Source organism: Lycorma delicatula, chromosome 4, assembly GCF_047948215.1.
Source record: "Lycorma delicatula isolate Av1 chromosome 4, ASM4794821v1, whole genome shotgun sequence".
Classification (NCBI taxonomy): Eukaryota; Metazoa; Arthropoda; class Insecta; order Hemiptera; family Fulgoridae; genus Lycorma; species Lycorma delicatula.
The window spans coordinates 191,669,752-191,690,458 of NC_134458.1; the positions used below are offsets into that span (position 1 = coordinate 191,669,752).

General features: G+C 33.9%; 1 protein-coding gene across 1 annotated transcript in view; it reads left to right on the forward strand.

Moving 5' to 3' along the window:
• Positions 1–10,274, forward strand: part of LOC142324172 (protein nucleotidyltransferase YdiU-like) — a 58,569-nt gene extending 48,295 nt beyond the window's left edge. The window contains exons 7-8 of the mRNA XM_075364906.1: positions 4,730–4,848; positions 10,152–10,274. Of these exons, the coding sequence (XP_075221021.1) occupies positions 4,730–4,848; positions 10,152–10,274 (242 nt within the window). The remainder of the gene's footprint in view (positions 1–4,729; positions 4,849–10,151) is intronic.
• The last annotated feature ends 10,433 nt before the right edge of the window (positions 10,275–20,707 follow it).

Consider the following 20,707-nt stretch of genomic DNA (forward strand, 5'->3'; position numbering starts at 1 on the left):
AAATAGGCCTGATGAAATTGATTTTTGATCATATTACAAAACTCAGCAAACACAACAAATTGGGTTAAGGAAATTGTAGGTTATCTAGTGGAAATGGAAGAAGTGATTAGCTGACAGGGATGTTTTCAGGAAAAAGATAAATGTAAAGAACAAAAACAGGTATGCGCGGATGAGCTTAAGGTGGACTGATGGACAGAAGGTTAGTAGTGAGATAATGAAGAAAATCTGGGAAGCAAGAAAGATGAAACGCATCAAGCCAAGGTTCATCACGTTGCAAAGAAGACGTTCACTCACACTTCCAAAAAAAATAGTAAATTAACAAAATTTATCATGTTTTTAAAATTTTTTTTCATTTATATAACAACACATTAGACTTAGACTTGCCAAATTTAATTAAAGTAGATTTATTCGTTCCTGAGAAATAATTTTTACATCCTTGTATAAAGTAAAGGAAGTATTGTGATTGCGAAAAATTCTGGTTTTCAGATTACAATGGAAATATCCATCTTGAATCCATTCCTGAATCCATTTTGACTAGTTTCAGCAAGACTCTGTATGTATCTCGCATAACTCAAAAACGATTAGCCATAGAATGTTGAAATTTTGGATTTGAGACTCCTGTAACATCTAGTTGTGCATCTTCCCTTTTGATTGCAATAAACTTGCCCAAAAAGCCTGAAACTCAAAAAACTTTGATTTTGGACTTTTTCTTCTGCAATAATAAGCCCTCATTGAGAGCTTTTCAATGATATCATAAGTGGTTTTTATTTTCATTTGTTCCAGAGTTATAGCCAAATGAAATTTTAATTAATGGAATATTTGGATTTTATAAGGGGGGTAGGCACATCGGTTCGAATCCGACTTCATCTCTTTTTTTTTTAAATTTAATTATATTGATTTATTATCAGTTATTAACCTCCGATTGTAAAAAACTTTTACAATAAATAATAATTCAATAAAAAAAAATTGAAAAAATATCAAAAGTTATTAATGAAATAAAATGTTATTATGTACGTTTCATTTTAAAAAAAAAATGTATATATGTAATTTAATAAGCATATGAAAAAGTCATATAAGGTATCCACGTCAGATTTTTTTACTAGAGAGATTCAACAGTCACACACATCAAAGTAATAAAAAAAATTAAATATTTAAAGATTTTCACAACAAATGCTCAAAATGGCTGTCGTGTTCTGTAATATGCACGTAAAAATGTTTACCATGCTTGAGGGCCACTTTGTGGAGCATGAATATATTGACATTTGACGTTCTTATGTTCATCTTAGTTCCTCCAGCTTGTGTAGCCTGTTTTTATAGACCTTTCCTTTAAAATAATCCCAAAAGAAGAAATCTGGGGACGTAAAATCAGGTGAACCTGGGTCCATAACTTTCAATATGCTTGCAAAAAACTCACGCAAGAAATGCACGGTTTCATTAGATGCGCAACATGTGGTACACGACACTATTCACTGTAAATTCAAAGAAAATGAGACCCCACTATTCAACACCGTGGTACAGCACACCATACCTATCATTTTCTGAAAATGTAAGGATTTTTCATTTAACATGTGGATTTTCAGTCTACCAAATTCTAGTGTTTTAACTGTTCACATAGCCACTTAGGTGAAACCATGCCTCATCAGTGAAGAAAATTCGGCAATTCTATAAAATGCTTAATTAAAAACTAAACTGCTTAAAAAAAAAAAAAAAAATAGTTTTAAAGTCCTGAAACTCATAGGAAACAAGCGGGTAAGTTTCAATTTTTTTCTGAATCGATCAAGCAACCCCGGTTTATGGTTTTTTGGGACACTTCAAATGGATTGACCCGATGGTGCTATCTTGCAGTAGCCGATAGAACTTTCTCAACAATACTACTATTTATAGACACTTCAATTTTGATGTGCGCAACTTTTCAATCTCTGTTCTAAAAATACATGAAATTAAAAAAATTGTATAATATCTATATAAAAAATTATGACACCAATATAGCTAAGTTACAGTATACTACGCACTTTTCTTTATCCTGTTCCTTCAATTGCTGAACACTGCAAACATAATATGTATGAAAGTGTAACCGCTTTGCCACTCACTGAGCACTTCCATGTACGCTGATAGATGAAACCGAACGCTGCATTACATTAACCCCAGCCGGTTTAGCATCAATCAAAACGGCTTTGTCTGCAACCAACAAGCGATTAATCTCATTATTGTTGAATTGTTAGGCGCTGCCACATATGGATATTTCCCACAAAATTCATCTACAACACATGTATAAGAACGACTGGAAAACAATGTTTAACAATGAAAACTCATCGCTCTAGGAAAAACAACATGTTTATCAAGCGATAAACAAAGCTCTATTGCAAGAATCATGCGATCAATACACATCACAATGGTATCTGTAAGTTTGTTGTTAATACCAAAAATAAGAAATAGCTAACCTTTCAGAAACTAAAAAACCATTTTGACTGCCGTGAAAGAGTTGTTGGTACTAGAAGCTACCATAAATATGTTCCTGTGTCAAAGGCATTGTAAGATGTTACTTTACTTCAGATTCCAAGGACTATGAAGACCATCCTGTGTCTAGTATTGTAACATTTTTACTTGACGAAAAAGACTATTATTGCTTGTATGTATGATGATCAGTGGTGAATAGGAGAAGCGGTAGATATTAAGCCTTGAAAATGACAGTGCAGGTTCATTTTTCCACCCGGCTGGATCACATACGTCATTTCAAAAGTCTCAACAAGACAAAGTGTGGGTACAAATCTGCAAAGTCCTGGGAAAGTTGACACCACTTCGACTAACCACAGTAACGATTCATTCTCAAACAATTTCAAGAGAATTATCAAAAGAGATATCATAGCTGTTGGTTAACCACACTAAACAATAAACTTTCATTGCTACAAAAATAGGCTATTTCAATGAAGAATTAACATTTTTCTACAATTTATTTTTTCCTTGCTAGTGTTTACACAAAAAAAAACCAAAATAAAAATGAATTCTTGAAAAAAGATGTACACCACTCATTGAAATCTCAGTTTGGGTAAGTCTTATAAGCATTTTTGAATCAAAATTACTGGTACTGGTTATCATAAATTACGACCTATCATTAATGATTTAAAAAAAGTTATTTTAAAAATATTGAAAACGACAACTTCAACATCATTGGGCAAAAAAATATGAGAAATGTACATTGCAAAGAATACAAGAAACCCCCTTTGATATGTAATTTTGATATATACATTTTTTATATATAATTTTCTTATCTAATTTTTGTTTCTGTCTATCTTTATATACATTGCGAAATCATGTGCATGTGCCATACAATAAATAAGTAAATACTACTGGACTGATGTTGACCAAATTTGTTCAGATACTTCTATAAATACGGGAGGCGTTGATACCGTTGAATTTTAAACTTTACAGGTCAAGGGATGAGTTTGTAGACCAAGATCACACCATCAGAATCTTGAGATTTCGCCAAATTAAGGTCATATTTTTCTTAGGGACATTTGTTAACAATTAATAAATAACAATATTCGTAAAAAAACGTTTTTTTGCAAAATCCCCCCCATTCCATAAAATGCTGTTGTAATCGTCTACTATTGTTGTAACGACACAGGTGAGCAATAGAATTAAATAAATGAATAATATTTAAAGTGTAAAAAAGTAATTAGATCGCCCAGTTGACTCAGTACCTGGTGTGTTAAGCCTCATAGCTATACCAGTCTGCCGATCGTGCAAGCGAAATTTGTTCTATGTAAGTTGTGAAATTACATTAATTTAGTTAAATCACAAAGTGATGTCCAGAAGGAAAACAAAGCAAAATAGGACTTATTCGATATGAAGTTTTTGCTCATTTTGTTTTCCTGAAGTTCAAGGAATACATCCTGGAACACTCTGTATATATCTACATTAATTTTTTTCTTAGTAATATCAGTGTTAAGAATTGAATCCCTTAGTTATGTAATATTACTTAAAAATAAATGATTTTCTGTTACAAAAACAACTTAATTATACTAATTTAATAAAAAAGTCATGATATTTTTTGGAATCCTTGTTTATCATACGCAGATAATGACTGCTTAAATGAATATAAAATTGTTACTTTACATTTTTTTGATTCTATTTATTTATTTATTATCTTCGCATGTTTTATTATTTGTGTTTGAAAATATGAACTTCATCCGTTTTCTTGTTTTTATTTTCTGATGCTGCTGTATACAGATTCTTTTCTTTGATAGTTCTAGACAAAGATTTTTTTATCCATGTAGAAGCACACCTATTCATTGGTTTGACTCAGTGGCGGTTCGCGTATAGGCACTGTGGAACTGCAGCACCCCCCATGTATTTCCACTTGATATTATCAATAACGTTTAATGTAATGAGTCCTTTTTTCTTTAATTCTTTTTTTATACTTGTATGATATATAATCCTTAAGCTTAATGTCAGTAGCCATCCCCCAATTTATGAAAAAGATAGAAAAATCTTTATTTGGAATGGCATGGTCCTTGTATGCATGCACATATAGGAAACTGCACGCGGTTGCGAGACTGTGAGAGGACTGTCACTCCAGCAGTGCCAGCACTGGCAGAAGGTAAGTTTTTTTTTAGGCGGCTATGAGCTGCCACTGGTTTGATCTATAAAATATTTTATATAATCTGAATAAAATATTATTAATGTTTGTAATTACATAGATTTTTTTTTTTTTGTTTTATTTAATTAGGTATTAGTGACGATGAACGAATGCAACAAATGTGCAAAATAAATCCATGTTATGTTTTAAGAAATTGGATGGTGCAAGAAGCAATTAATAAGGCTGATGAAAATGATGATTTTACTGAGGTATGTTTTTCTCTTTTAAATTACTTATTTTTTTCTTTCCCATCTGGAATCGCTATATCGGAACTGTAGCTCTAGAAGTGAAAGGTATTGTAATCGATCCAATTTGGGCATTTATAGTTTTCAACAGATCTTGACGTTTTGAGACCTAAGGAATCCAAACAATCAGAAAACCGGATGGAAATTTTCCAGATGTTAATGTTTGTGTGTGTATGTGTGTGTGTGTGTGTGTGTGTGTGTGTGTGTGTGTGTGTTTGTATGTTTTGTTTGTTTGGTGTTGGCCTTGAAATCACCTTATATTTCCAGAATTACTGGACCAATTTTGAGCAAACTATGTCCATAAGACGAGGCCGTTTGAATGTATGCATTCCTGGAAGCTAATACTGAGATTTTGCTATTTTTTTTTTTTTTTGTCCAGTCATTTGACTGGTTTGCTGCAGCTCTCCAAGATTCCCTATCTAGTGCTAGTCGTTTCATTTCAGTATACCCTCTACATCCTACATCCTTAACAATTGGTTTTACATATTCGAAACGTGGCCTGCCTACACAATTTTTTCCTTCTACCTGTCCTTCCAATATTAAAGCGACTATTCCAGGATGCCTTAGTATGTGGCCTATAAGTCTGTCTCTTCTTTTAACTATATTGTTCCAAATGCTTCTTTCTTCATCTATTTGCCGCAATACCTCTTCATTTGTCACTTTATCCACCCATCTGATTTTTAACATTCTCCTATAGCACCGCATTTCAAAAGCTTCTAATCTTTTCTTCTCAGATACTCCGATCGTCCAAGTTTCACTTCCATATAAAGCGACACTCCAATCATATACTTTCAAAAATCTTTACCTGACATTTAAATTAATTTTTGATGTAAACAAATTATATTCCTTACTGAAGATTCGTTTCGCTTGTGCTATTCGGCATTTTATATCGCTCCTGCTTCGTCCATCTTTAGTAATTCTACTTCCCAAATAACAAAATTCTTCTACCTCCATAATCTTTTCTCCTCCTATTTTCACATTCAGTGGTCCATCTTTGTTATTTCTACTACATTTCATTACTTTTGTTTTGTTCTTGTTTATTTTCATGCGGTAGTTCTTGCATAGGACTTCATTAATACCACTCATTGTTCCTTCTAAATCCTTTTTATTCTCGGCTAGAATTACTATATCATCAGCAAATTGTAGCATCTTTATCTTTTCACCTTGTACTGTTATTCCCGGATCTAAATTGTTCTTCAACATCATTAACTGCTAGTTCCATGTAAAGATTAAAAAGTAACGGGGATAGGGAACATCCTTGTCGGACTCCCTTTCTTATTACAGCTTCTTTCTTATGTTCTTAAATTGTTACTGGTGCTGTTTGTTTCCTGTACATGTTAGCAATGAATTCCTTTTCTTTTTCCTATTTAGCCTCCGGTAACTACCGTTTAGATAATTCTTCAGAGGATGATATGTATGAGTGTGAATGAAGTATAGTCTTGTACATTCTCAGTTCGACCATACCTTAGATGTGTGGTTAATTGAAACCCAACCACCAAAGAACACCGGTATCCACGATCTAGTATTCAAGTCCGTGTAAAAATAGCTGACTTTACTAGGACTTGAACGCTGGAACTCTCGACTTCCAAATCTGCTGATTTGGGAAGACGCTTTCACCACTAGACCAACCCGGTGGGTATTCCAATTGAGGGCTGAACTGCCTCAATGTTTTCTGTGGTTTGTTGATCTTCTGGTGGTTTCTTTTTTAGAACTGAACCTGTCTTCTTAAAATTCTCAACTGTGACCATGATGTCCTAAATTGTAATGATCTTAGAATTCTCGTTGAGCAGCTGTCACGCTGTCACCATTCTTGTAAAATGCCTTTAAGGCAAATGCACATTGTGTCAGCCCACTGATGCACGATTAGTAAATTGCAGTTAGTTGTGCACAGAAGGTAGTTGTGCACTCTCACCTTCCTATCAGCTCCTCAGGGCTGCCACTGCTACTATCATAATTTCCCCTTTCCCTGAATATATATATGGGGCATTGATGCCATTAAATGTTCAACTTAAAAGGTCAAGGGGGTGTGGTTGTAGAGCAAGGTTGTCACCCTCAGTATCTCTAGAGTTTGCCTAATTAAGGCCCTATTTTTTTAGGTACATTTGTTAACGATTAAAAAATAACAATATTTGGAAAATCGTACCCCCACCTCAAAAAAAGCTGCTCTAAACTACTACTATCTTGTGACACAGGTTAGTGATAGAATTAAATAAATGAATAATATTAAATAAATGAAAAAAATTCTATTCCCATGTGAACTGTGTGTGAGGCTAGAGTGGTGAGGTGATGCGAACACCTCATACAAGGCTAGACCAATCATCCCCATCAATCGGTAACAAACAGGGTGTCCTTTTGGGAGGTGCAATGAGGTGCTCTTATAATCTCTCTGCAAACACATCACAGTTATTCGGAAATGTGTATGTGTATATATTTATGTATAAATTTTGTCTATTTGTTTGTTATCGCATCACATGAAAACCAGTCGACCAATTACTTTGAAATTTACAGGATATATTTGTGTTATCCCAGGGAAGATTTTAAGCCACCAACTAACTTTTGCATGCATGAAGTACACTTTTAATCTAACAGATTGTGGTTATTCGTAAATGTATTTATATCTTTGCAATTTTTTCAATTCAAAACGGACATTTGCTAATATAATACAAAGTTATGATGGAACCAAACCAGAACAAAAATTAACTGATAAACTCAGAAATTATCCTCATTATAAAACTGCCCAAAAAGGAGTATAATGGATTTAGGGTGAATAAGTGTTTGTTCCACTGTAGCAGCTGAGTGGCTCGACTGATTTAGATGTATGATCTTCCTTGGAATCCTTATGTTACCAGGAGTGTCATAGGCTACACAAGGTGTGGCTGGTTAAATAACGAGACTAATGCTGTAAAATATTTTATTTTTGATTTATACATATTTAGTTATTATCCTCTTCAATATACTCCCCACCTGTATTTCTACAACACTCCATGCGAATTTTCCATCGTTCGAAACAGTGCTGTAAGTTTTCTTCTGTGAGCTATTTCATGACGCATGCCGTTTTTTCTTTCACAGCTTGAATAGTCTGAAATCTTGTTCCTTTTAATGTAGATTTGATCTTGGGGAACAGATAAAAGTCACAGGAAAATAAGGCAGATTGTCTAATACTGGGATGTTATACTTGGCTAGAAACGTCTTGACAATGCAGGTTTTAATTGAAAAAATAAAAGCAGAATTGCATACCCGAATGTTTGTTCAGTTATGAGACCAGTACTTCACGGTGTTTATTTACTGATTCTGATCGCTGCAACTTCTTGAAAAGAAATTTCTGATTGCCCAGAAGGCTCAACATCATGAATCCTCAACTTCAATAAATATTAATTACATTCCAGAAGAATCAAATAGTGAACCTCATCACACAAGCAGAACTGAATGACCTAATTCGTGATTTTCATTTGTCAAAACAACATGCAGAACTTCTAGTTTCACGTCTTAAAGAATGGAACTTATTTAAAAAGGATATTAAAATTTCAGTATATGAAATTTAAATGAAAATTTACTGGAATACTTCAGAAGAGATGGTTTATTTTGTTCTGGCCATGATATTAGGGGGCTAATGCCTGAATCAGACATTGAATATATTATTCATGAATTGAATAAAATGGGCGCCTAGCCAGTTTCGGGCCTGCTAACAGGTTCTGCAACATATTATTAGATGCGTATGTGTTCCTTTACATTACCAAATAAACATCCACAGTTGGCTATCCACCCCTCCTGGAAACCACTTATGCAGCATTACTTCAGGAATGGGGGAACGCCCACTCATACAATTGGACACCGCAATCAAGGAACATCAATAAAATCACAACACAATCAACACAAAGATACAAAACACATCCAACACTGAGACGCAGCAAAGCAGAATTACACACACGCATGCGCACACATACACACACATGCCCAACATCATGCACATTCTCAGGTACTTAACATATACTTACACAGAACTTACCATATTATTCATGATTGCCGTTTATTTATAGACTTGTCAAAAAGAAGGTTAAAGGCAGTGCTGTTGCATAACATATCAATGGGGATCATGCTCAGGAGTGTGATTTCACTAACTTTAGCGTGGCAATTTTATTAAATCGGAGTGTACTTATTAATGGACAAATAAGTAAATGTTAGTTTTGATCGACTTAGCTGTAAATCCAAGCAGTCCTCAAAGTTGAAGCTTAACTGGGAGACTAGAGGTTATACTCAGCTCCTGAATGGACCAGACCTGTGGTCCTCTGGGACATTTATTAAGCTGGTTAGCACTTCAATCACTAAATTTATTAATATATACTGTTGCGGCATGTAAAGTGGGTACATATGGTTTACGGTAATAGAGTTTGGCATGTGGGATCTTTGATCTTCCACAGGTAGGCTGTTAGTTCAGCAGTTTCGGAGGGCTATTTGGTAGAGTTAGGTGTTTGATTGACATGACAACCTTAGGCAAAACTAGGCAAAACTTGCTCGCCCTAGTCAGGCAAAACTTGACTAGGGCAAAATTTACTGTTGTGAATGTCCTTCAAGACATCTGCATCGGTGGCATCTCATGAGGCCAACTGATGACTGTGGAATGTGATCAGTTTGAGGGCAAGAAGGTGTCTGCTGATAAAGGCACTAATGGCTAGGAACAGAGGGGGCAGTGTAGCAACCAGACATGTCACAAGGCAGGTGTTCTTCTCTCTTGGGGGGAATTGAGGTGTTGCATAACATGAATAAGTTTTCTTCTATACCGGTAGAAAATGCCGAAGTAATGAAAGAAACATATGAAAGTACATCAAAAATTTTAAAAGGTATTAAGTATGATGAACACTCACGGCGAGTCATTGCTGACCTTAAAGCGATAAAGCTTCTTTGTGGTCTCCAGAGTGGTTTTACAAAATATATCTGTTTCTTGTGTTTGCGGGAAATCAAAAACGTTACACAGTTAAAGACTACTGGATCAGTTTTATTGAAATTTTTTTGCATTGCATAGGTATCACTTAAGAGTTGGTTCTTAGACATGCTTTAAGGTTATATGCTTCCAGGGGGCGCTGCAATAGATACGTTTCTTCAAAACTGTTTTTTAATGTTTCTAAGTCTTTCTAATTAATATATTTTTATTTAATGTTTATTTTGTCATGGATTTTAACATTTTTTTTTATTTTGTTTATTTATTTATTTTGAAGTATATATGTTAACAGATAATTTCTTTATCTGTTTGATCTTTTCTTTTTTTATAGGTAGATTTGCTGTTACGAGTTTTAATGAAACCATTTACCAGACAACCAGAAGCAGAAAAGCATGGATATGGAAATCCACCTCCGAATTGGGCAAGATCATTGAAGCTTAGTTGTTCTAGTTAATTTTATTTTTCTTTATTTTTATGTTAAAATTAATCGCTTAATTTACAATAAGAGTTTAGTTTTCTACCTATAATTTAGTAATATTTTCATCAATCAGATAGCATTTTTTTATCTATATTTTTATGTTAATATATGAAAAATTATTAAGAACAATTCATAAAAATTAATTCTTATTATTGATGCTCTAATAATGTATTATGTGTTTTATGGTTGTGGAATGATAAAGAAATTTTTATCGCATTGATTTGTGGTGGGGAATTTTTATGATAAATATTTTTTTTTTTTTTTTTTTCTTCAGTCATTTGACTGGTTTGATGTAGCTCTCCAAGATTCCCTGTCTAGTGCTAGTTGCTTCATTTCAGTATACCCTCTACATCCTACATCCCCAACAATTTGTTTAAATACTTCAAACGTGGCCTGCCTACACAATTTTTCCCTTCTACCTGTCCTTCCAATATTAAAGCGACTATTCCAGGATGCCTTAGTATGTGGCCTCCCTTCTTTTAACTATACTTTTCCAAATGCTTCTTTCTTCATCTATTTGCTGCATTTGATTTTTAACATTCTCCTATAGCACTGCATTTCAAAAGCTTCTAATCTTTTCTTCTCAGATACTCCGATCGTCCAAGTTTCACATCCATATAAAGCGACACTCCAAACATACACTTTCAAAAATCTTTTCCTGACATTTAAATTAATTTTTGATGTAAACAAATTATATTTCTTACTGAAGGCTCGTTTAGCTTGTGCTATTCGGCATTTTATATCGCTCCTGCTTCGTCCATATTTAGTAATTTTACTTCCCAAATAACAAAATTCTTCTACCTCCATAATCTTTTCTCCTCCTATTTTCACATTCAGTGGTCCATCTTTGTTATTTCTACTACATTTCATTACTTTTGTTTTGTTCTTGTTTATTTTCATGCGATAGTTCTTGCGTAGGACTTCATCTATGCCGTTCATTGTTTCTTCTAAATCCTTTTTACTCTCGGCTAGAATTACTATATCATCAGCAAATCGTAGCATCTTTATCTTTTCACCTTGTACTGTTACTCCGAATCTAAATTGTTCTTTAACATCATTAACTGCTAGTTCCATGTAAAGATTAAAAAGTAACGGAGATAGGGAACATCCTTGTCGGACCCCCTTTCTTATTAGGGCTTCTTTCTTATGTTCTTCAATTGTTATTGTTGCTGTTTGATTCCTGTACATGTTAGCAATTGTTTTTCTATCTCTGTATTTGAACCCTAATTTTTTTTAAAATGCTGAACATTTTATTCGTCTACGTTATCGAAAGCCTTTTCTAGGTCTATAAACGCCAAGTATGTTGGTTGTTTTTCTTTAATCTTCCTTCTACTATTAATCTGAGGCCTAAAATTGCTTCCCTTGTCCCTATACTTTTCCTGAAACCAAATTGGTCTTCTCCTATCACTTCTTCCACTTTCCTCTCAATTCTTCTGTATAAAATTCTAGTTAAGATTTTTTATGCATGACTAGTTAAAATAATTGTTCTATATTCTTCACATTTATCTGCCCCTGCTTTCTTTGGTATCATAACTATAACACTTTTTTTGAAGTCTGATGGGAATTCCCCTTTTTCATAAATATTACACACCAGTTTGTATAATCTATCAATCGCTTCCTCACCTGCACTGCGCAGTAATTCTATAGGTATTCCGTTTATTCCAGGAGCCTTTCTGCCATTTAAATCTTTTAATGATGATAAATATAGATAAAAATAACAGTTGCAGTCAGTTTATTTTCAAGTGACATATCTTGTTTGTTACATTTTGATCATAAGTGCAAGAGAAAATTAAAAAAAAAAAGAAAATATATGTACGCACACACACACACACACACACACACGCACACGCATACATACATGTTTCAACCAGTTTTTCCAACTTTCTGCCAGATCTGTGTGTGTGTGTGTGTGTGTGTGTGTGTGTGTGTGTGTGTGTGTGTGTGTGTGTGTGTGTGTGTGTGTGTGTGTATAGACAAATGTAATTACCACTACCGACTTGCCAGGCCTGCAGCCGAAAATGTAAATGTATCAGTAAACATTTAGTCCTGAATATTCTCAGGTTAACCGCTCCTGAGATGTGTGGTTAATTGAAACCCAACTATCAAAGTACACCGGTATCCACCGTCCAATATTCAAATCCATGTAAAAGCAACTGCCTTTATAACGACTGAAACCTTAGAACGGTTGACTTCAAAAAACAGCTGATTTTGCAATGATGAGTTTAATTACTGGACTAACCGGTTAAATAAATATATATAAATGAAATTAATACTTAGTGTTTTAGTTTTTGGAATTGATCTGGACCAAGGAGCCTACCCGTTGGCCACAGAGCTCGCTTTGCTCACCATTCCCAATTTTCCAGGGGGATCGCTGTTCTAGAAACTTACACATCTTGCTTCGGTCACCATTCCCATCAACCCGGAGGGCTCCAACTCCTGGACCCCCCCACACTGTATGTTACCCTCACGGTTGTGAGAATAATACTGATAAATAATAATGATAGTATTCAGGCCTATAGAAACCTGAAAAAGAAAATAAATTACAAAAGATAGAATAATACTAACTATAGTAACTAAAGTACATCCAACTTTGACGATGAAAAATTCATAAGTTATTTCTGTGCTACGGTGGCAGAAATATAATGCTGAAGTAAAAAGATTAATCTATTTTTTCCTTTATGAATATCTTCAATTCACATCATCGCCGTTGTTGAGGGCGAAGAAATGATGAATATTTTTAATATCTTAACCTTCAATGGAGCTAGGGTCTCAGTCGATGGCTTAAAACCTTCCCAGGGATAACACGAATCCTGCAAATTTGAAAGCAATCGGTCAATCGGTTCTTGCCTGATTTGATAACAAACGGACTTTATTCTATCTCCAAATAATTGTGGTGTATTACATCGAGACTGTACCTAATCCACGCAAAAATTAGCCTTCAACATATTAACCAATACTCCATTCGAGTTTTGAGAATTGGATGATTGTTAGCAAAGATAAGAGCACCCCATTGTACCTCCCAAAACAGTGCTCCAGGGGTAACCTGTTTGTTACCAGTTGATGGTGATGATTGGTCTAGCTTCCCACAACGTGCTCACATACCTCACCAGTAGCCTCACACGCAAGCTCCGTAGGAAGCCCATTATTTTGTTAAATATGAATTCATTTTATTTTATTTTATTTAACGTAAATTTAATTCTGTTTGTTTCGTAATATTATTCATTCAATTGATTCGAATCGTTCAGTTCAAACCGAGCTTGTACAGTGATATAGATTCACAGTTAATAGTTCATTAATTTAATTCATTAATGAACCGGAAAAACTCCACTACTACATATATTAATTTTTTTTTTTTTGAGATGAGATATTTAAAAACCTTCTCAGTTATACATTTGGTTGTGTTTGATTGAGTAGTTGTTTTGTTTATCCCGAACAAACAAAAATCCTCTTACTCTAGATGTAATAGTACAGATTAAGTGTAAATTTTATGCTTGTAACCCTTCCACAGTCTTGAATGAATTATCCCTACAAACTGTGCCATGATAGAAGCGTTACAACTGTTTTTAATTTTGTATATATGTTCGGTTGATGTTAAATAAATTTTTTTGGTATTTAAGAATGAATGAGCAATTACAAAACAAAATACCTATGATCAAAATTATTTTGTTTATAGTTTTAGATATTTAAATTTTACTGCTTTACATATCAATGAAAGTAAAATAAAACGGTGAAAATATAGATATAAAGTAAACTGTGTATCATTAAAAAGTTAATTATAATTAAAAGATTCTTGTATAATATAAAATAGATAATAAAAAACGATATCTGTATTCTGTGTACTGTTTAAAATTTTTAAGTGATGGTTAAAATAACATTCAGGTGAATGTAGGTTTGATTCCAGTTTTTTTTTTTTAATACTGTAATTGCCTGCTGGCCTCTGTGGCACGAGTAGTAGTGCCTCGGCTTTTCATCTGGAGGTCCCAGGTTTGAATCCTGGTTAGGCATGGCATTTTTACACGCTATAAAAATTGTCTGTCATCTCATCCTGTGAAACAATACCAAACGGTGGTCTCGGAGGTTAAAAAAAAATAAATAAAAAATAGTAATTGCATACTCGAATTATGACAAAGTAAATAAAACAAAAAAAATTAGTTTGCTCTGTATATCTTTGTGTTTACATCAATGACCTGAGAACAAGTTAGTGAGTTTGTCAGGATGCAAATTAGATTATTTGAATTAAATGAGTTATATATTTATATGCTTTTGAAATATATCTGTATGAAGTTATTATTAACAATTTAAAGATGTTTATTGTACATTATATATTTTCTTTTAAATAAAAGCTTTTAAGTTTATCCTCTTTTTTCATTAATAAATCTAACAAATCTAGAGTTTTACAGCTTAACATGTTAAGCTGGCACCACAGCTACCAATTGGCAGTTATATCATGGGCTGTTGGCGCTATCTGGCAACTTATGCATAAATCATATGGAATACATTTTTTTATGCTGGTTTTTACTTGCTTTTCTGTAACTTACAATGTTTTTTCTCATTTTTGTCCCCAAATCTTGCATCCTTAATTTTACATAATTTCTGATATTGCCGATTGATGAAATTTTGCACAGTTAGTAAGGTCGGGCGACAATACAATATTTCACCATTACTTTTGAAAACACGTCCCTGTATGGGGGTTAAATTAAGGGTGCGGGTGTAAATAATTGCAAAATGGCTATGTGGGGTTTTTTTGGATTTGCAGATGACAAATCCGAAAGCCGTTTGCCATACAAAATGACAAAAACTTCGTACAGGAATTTTTGTGGTTTTGAATTTGACAATTCATCATCACTTTTATATATATATAAACACATGAGGTCTGCAAATAAAGTAATGAGGCTAGTAAACATATGGTTATATGAACAGCTGATTTACATTAGGCATTAATATTTTTAGTCTATTGTTGCCATGTGAGAAGTAAACAACTTCTCCTGAAATGACTTTTCGTTGTGCGTTGCAAAAATGAGTGATACTAATTATGAGCAACATTGTGCAAACAAGTTTTGTGTTAAACTCTGTGAGAATGCTACTGAAACTTTTTCAAATTTGAAAAGGGCGTATGAAAATGAAGTTTTGTCACGAGCCCAAGTTTTTAGGTGGTTTAAAGCATTTTCGGATGGCCAGGAATCAGTTGCAGATGATCCATGCTCTGGAAGACCGTTAAAATCAAAATTATGACAATGTTGAGCGAATCAGAGACTTGATACGGCACAACCGCCAATTAAGTGTCGGAATGATTGTAGAACAATTTTATTTGACCGTACCACAGTCCCTCAAATTTTTACAAACAAATTGGACATGAAAAAAATTTGTGCAAAATTGGTTCCAAAAAACCTCACTGTTAAACATAAAAACAACAGGGTGGATGTGTGTCGTGATCTTCTAGGGTGAATTGAAACTGATCTTAATTTTCTAAAAAATTATATTTCTGGTGATGAATCTTGGATATTTGAGTACAACTCAGAAAGAAAATGCCAGAGCAAGGAGTGGTATACTTCAAACTCACCCCGGCCCAAAAAAAGCAAAAAAATGTACATTAAAAAAATGTAACTGACCATTTGAAGGATATTGCGGTTTCTGAGTTCCAACACTGCTATGAAGAGTGTGGAAAGCCATTTGAAATGTGGCTTCTAAAGGAAATAATTTCAAAGGTTAGAGTCATGTATAATTGGATTGTAAATAAAAAGTTTTTTTGAACCAGTCTCATTATTTTACTTACTGATCTTTGTATATATAGAGTGATTCAAAGAAACGGGAAATTTTGAAAGTTGTGTTGGTAGCCGTGGGCGATTGGTGCCACATGATAAGTGGGGCCATTCTCTCTAACCTAACCTGCCATTTAGTTGTCATGGATCCTTGGAGTGGTGCGCAACGTGCATTTTCTATCAAAGCATTTTACAAAAATAATATCAGTGTGCAGGTAGCGCGTAGAGAATTTCGCCGTCATTTTAATCCGGGATGGCACGACCGTGTTCCATCAGCACGTGCAATTAAAACGTGGATATCTAATTTTGAGGAAACCGGTTCGGCAATGAAAAAGAAACCTCCAGGCCGTGAGCGAACCGTCCATACACCAGAGAATGTTCAAGCTTTACAAGATGCTGTCACACGAAGTCCACATCGGTCAATCCGTCGTCTCTCAGCATCTTTGCAATCGCGTAGTTCAAGCGTTCGAAGAATGTTAGCGAAGGATTTGCAATACCATCCGTACAAGTTGCAGATCGTCCAGGAACTGAAACCGAACGATACGGTTGTGCGAGCACAATTCTGTAATGTAATGTTTCAGAAGATAAACGATAACGAAGAGTTTGTTCACGAACTGTGGATGTCAGACGAAGCGCATTTCCACCTCAATGGATTTGTTAACGAGCAAAATTTCAGATACCGGGCACAAGAAAATCCTACGCAGCTACAGCAGCATCCGTTACACAGCCAGAAAGTGATCGTGTGGTGTGCTATGTCATCTTACGGTGTTATAGGCCCGTATTGTTTGAGGATGACAACGGTCTTGCGATTACAGTGACGTCGGCTCGTTACGTAGCCGTACTTGAAACCTTTGTTGTGGAACAACAAAAGAGATTGCCACCGATTCTTAACACAGCCTGGTTTCAACAAGATGGAGCAACGTCACATACTGCACGAATATCGACGGCAGTTGTATGCCGATTGTTTGGACAACGTTTCATTTAACGAAACGGTGACATTAAATGACCTCCCAGATCGCCTGATCTCTTAGCTTGCGATTACTTTTTGTGGGGTCACCTTAAAAGCAGATCTGCTACAACGGAAGAACTGAAGGCAAAGATCCGAGAAGTAATTGCGGAAATTCCAGTCGAGATGTTACGTCAAACCATGAACAATTTAACGAAGAGACTTCGTGAGTGTTTACGTAGAAGAGGAGGTCACCTGCAAGATGTTCTTTAAAAAATAAACTAAAATGTATGTATCCTAAAATGGCAACATTTGTACAATTACATGAAATAAAATTCATTTTCTAAAAAAACTTTTTCATTAACGTTAATTAATTTTTTTAATTTCCCGTTTCTTTGAATCACTCTGTACTAAAAAGTATAAAGCAAGTTTTTAAAAATTTTGTAATATTATTCAGTTCAGTTGTTAACCTTTATGTGACGTGTTAGTTGAATACTTAGTGTTATAAAATTGTTTGTGGTCCCAAGGTTTTTCCATTTTTATAATGGCTGATGGTGAAATCCTGTGTCCATCTCAGTCAAATTGGCAGCAATTTAATGTTAAAAAGGATTATCTGTGAGAGAAGTAAAACATATTTTGGAAAATGAGTATAGCAACAGTTAATTTAGTGCCAAAAGTGATTTTGAATATGAATATTTAGATGACAGTGGTGTCGAATCAGGTAGTAAAAGAGATTTGAGCGAAGACCAGTGGCGGTTCATGTGTAGGCATTGTGGAACTACTAAAAAAATTAAAATTCAGGTTTTTAGAAAACTTTGTCAGATCAAGTGACACTCAACATCTTTCTGTAATTCATTTCTGTTCTTCTGTTTTGATAAGTGACCCAAATGAAATTGCGCCCCAGTGTTTACAAGCATTTAATTTATTAGATTCAAATCACAGTAAAAAAATAAAAATAAAAAACGAGAATTGTACATATTTCAATGAATTTTTATACAAGCATGTTCAGTTATTAACAAGACAAATTGATGTAGAGAATTAAATAACAGTGAGAAAAAAATGACAATGAAATTTTTTGATGTTAATTTGGCAACCCTGGAAACACATTTTAATCGGTTGCTTGATCATAATTAATCTAAACATAACATCTTTTGTTGTTTTCAGAATGTCAGCCTTGCTTGAAACATATTTTCTGAAAGAGCAACATTCAGTGATACGATTTTTGCTATCAAAAGGTGTGAAACACGGTGAAAATTTACTCAAGAACACTCAAAGACTATGGTGAAGATTGTTTAAACTTCAGTAATGTGCATAAGTGGGTAGAACAGTTTAATTCAGGTAGAATAAAAGTGACAGATCTTCATTGCTCTGGCAGACCAGTTGACGTTTCGACTACTGCACTGCAAAATCACATAAATGATTTTAACGAAGATAGGCAAGTCAAAATTTCCAAAATTGCTAGTTTGTGTAATATTAGTGTTGTAATTGCGCATTCAGTCATTCATAATGTCCTGAATTATTGTAAAATATGTTCGATATGGGTTCCAGCGGTTGACTGAAGTCCATAAAGACACCCAGATTCGCATATGTTTTGAGTTTTAAGAAAAGTTTGAAGCAGACTTTCTATGTACGAAACATGGACAAACCAATTTAAACCCAAATCCAAATGGTAAAGTCTTCAGTGGAAACATCCAAATTCACTCCCTAAAAAAAAATTAAAAACTCATTAAAACAATAAACAGTACGCGTTACAGTGAGATTCTAACTACCAAGCTGAAGCCTGCAATTTGAAGCAAATGCCGAGGACTGCTGTGGAAAGGTGTTGTGTTGTTGCATGATAATGCCCGTCCAAATACTGCTGCCCACAATGCTGAAACGCTCCAAAAACTAAACTTTGAAGTACCTCGTCCTCTGTGCAGTCCTGATCTTGCCCCTTTTGAATACATCTTGTTTAGTCCACTCAAACAGGCATTAAGGGGCCGTCGATTTACCTCGGACGAAATGGTGAAAGAAGCGGTGCATTCCTGGCTCACAGCTCAACCAAAAACCTTCTTTTATAAGGGCATCAGGAAGCTTGTGCAACGATGGACCAAGTGTGTTGAAAGGCAAGAGGATTATGTTGAAAAATGATGTAAATGTAAGTAAGTTTCTTATTGGTATTGCAATAAAATTTATAACTACATTGCGGATAATAATTGACATAACCTCGTACATTAATTTGTCTCTTTAATTATTGAATATCCCTCGTACAATGTTGTGTTATTCAGCTAGAAATATAGATGAACTTAAATTTAGAATGCATGGTGATTTAAATCATCTAAAACTATGGTTTGCAGCTAATAGTATGGCAATGAGTAAAAAAATTAAATTTATTCATTTTAATTTTAGAAAAAAATAGGAACCCTCTTGCAATATTTATTTTAAAAGTAAAAATTGTTTTCAAAGAACGGTTGATGAAATTTGTTTTCAGTGTGTAAGTATAGAAAAGGTTTCTGTTATTAAATATCTGGGCATCGTTAAGAACCGACTAGTAAATTGCAATATGAGATAAGTGTGTGGGGGTAGTACCTATTGTTCAACAATTAAACTAATTGTAGCTTAAAAAAGAATAATTAGGAAGATCTGTAGAGTGAAGAGATCTGAAAATACTTTTCCCTTGTTTAATGACCTGGGTATACGTAAACTTAGGCATTTTTTAATTTTTTTCACTATGGGAGAACTGATGATTGCAAATTCCCTTGTTTATTTGGGCAGGTTGCGATCAAGGAATATGGTAGTTGTGTCATAATCAAATTTTTGAGTCTTATAAAAGACTTTTACATATCCCACATCGATTTCACGTTGAACTAATTTGAAGAAATTCTTTTAAGGAGGTTAAAATTTTACTTTTTCTATTTACCAATGAAGATTTCTTGTGACAGACATGCATTTAGGAGTACGAAAAGTACATTATTTAATGGTGAGGAACTGAATTTTTGTAATAAATTATGGAGCAATACTCACTTTAACAGTAGATTTCTATTTGGTTTTTTTTTTCACTTGCTATTTATGTGTTCTTTGAATTGTTCTGAAGGTGCTCCAACACAATTTTCTTAATTCATGAATTACATAACCACTTTTTTTACTATTTGGATGACAAAATTTTTTTTAATTTTAATTGTACAATTTTTGCATTATATTGTATATTCTTATTTATGAATACTAGTTATAGAATAATGTATAATAATAATTGTAGTGAATTTTAGTACAAATGAATAATTTTGGTTGGATTGATTCATCATGCTCGATTTACCGTTAGAAGTAAATTTCGGCCCAGTTTTTAATAGGAAATTTTGGTACAACATATTAGTGTATTGAGCGTTGTATTATTAATTTCCGCTAGAATGCGGGTCAATTCTATCTAACGTTACCCAGATAAATTTTACGGCTATAGCCTGGAGAGATAAACAAAAACTACTACCGGCCTATTCCGTAGACTGATATGATTTTAAATGGCCTTTTTTTATTATCTGGATGCTAATGTATAATAAAGCTAATTAATTAAACTGTGTAGTGAAATCAATTTTAGTCTCAAAATGTTTATATCATTTTTTTTTTATAAATTTATAATAAAAACTGATTTTTGAAGTCTTTTATAAAGTTAATAAAATTAATTTTAAGTACTAGTAACACGATGCAGTAGCTGAAAACATTAAAAAAAAAAA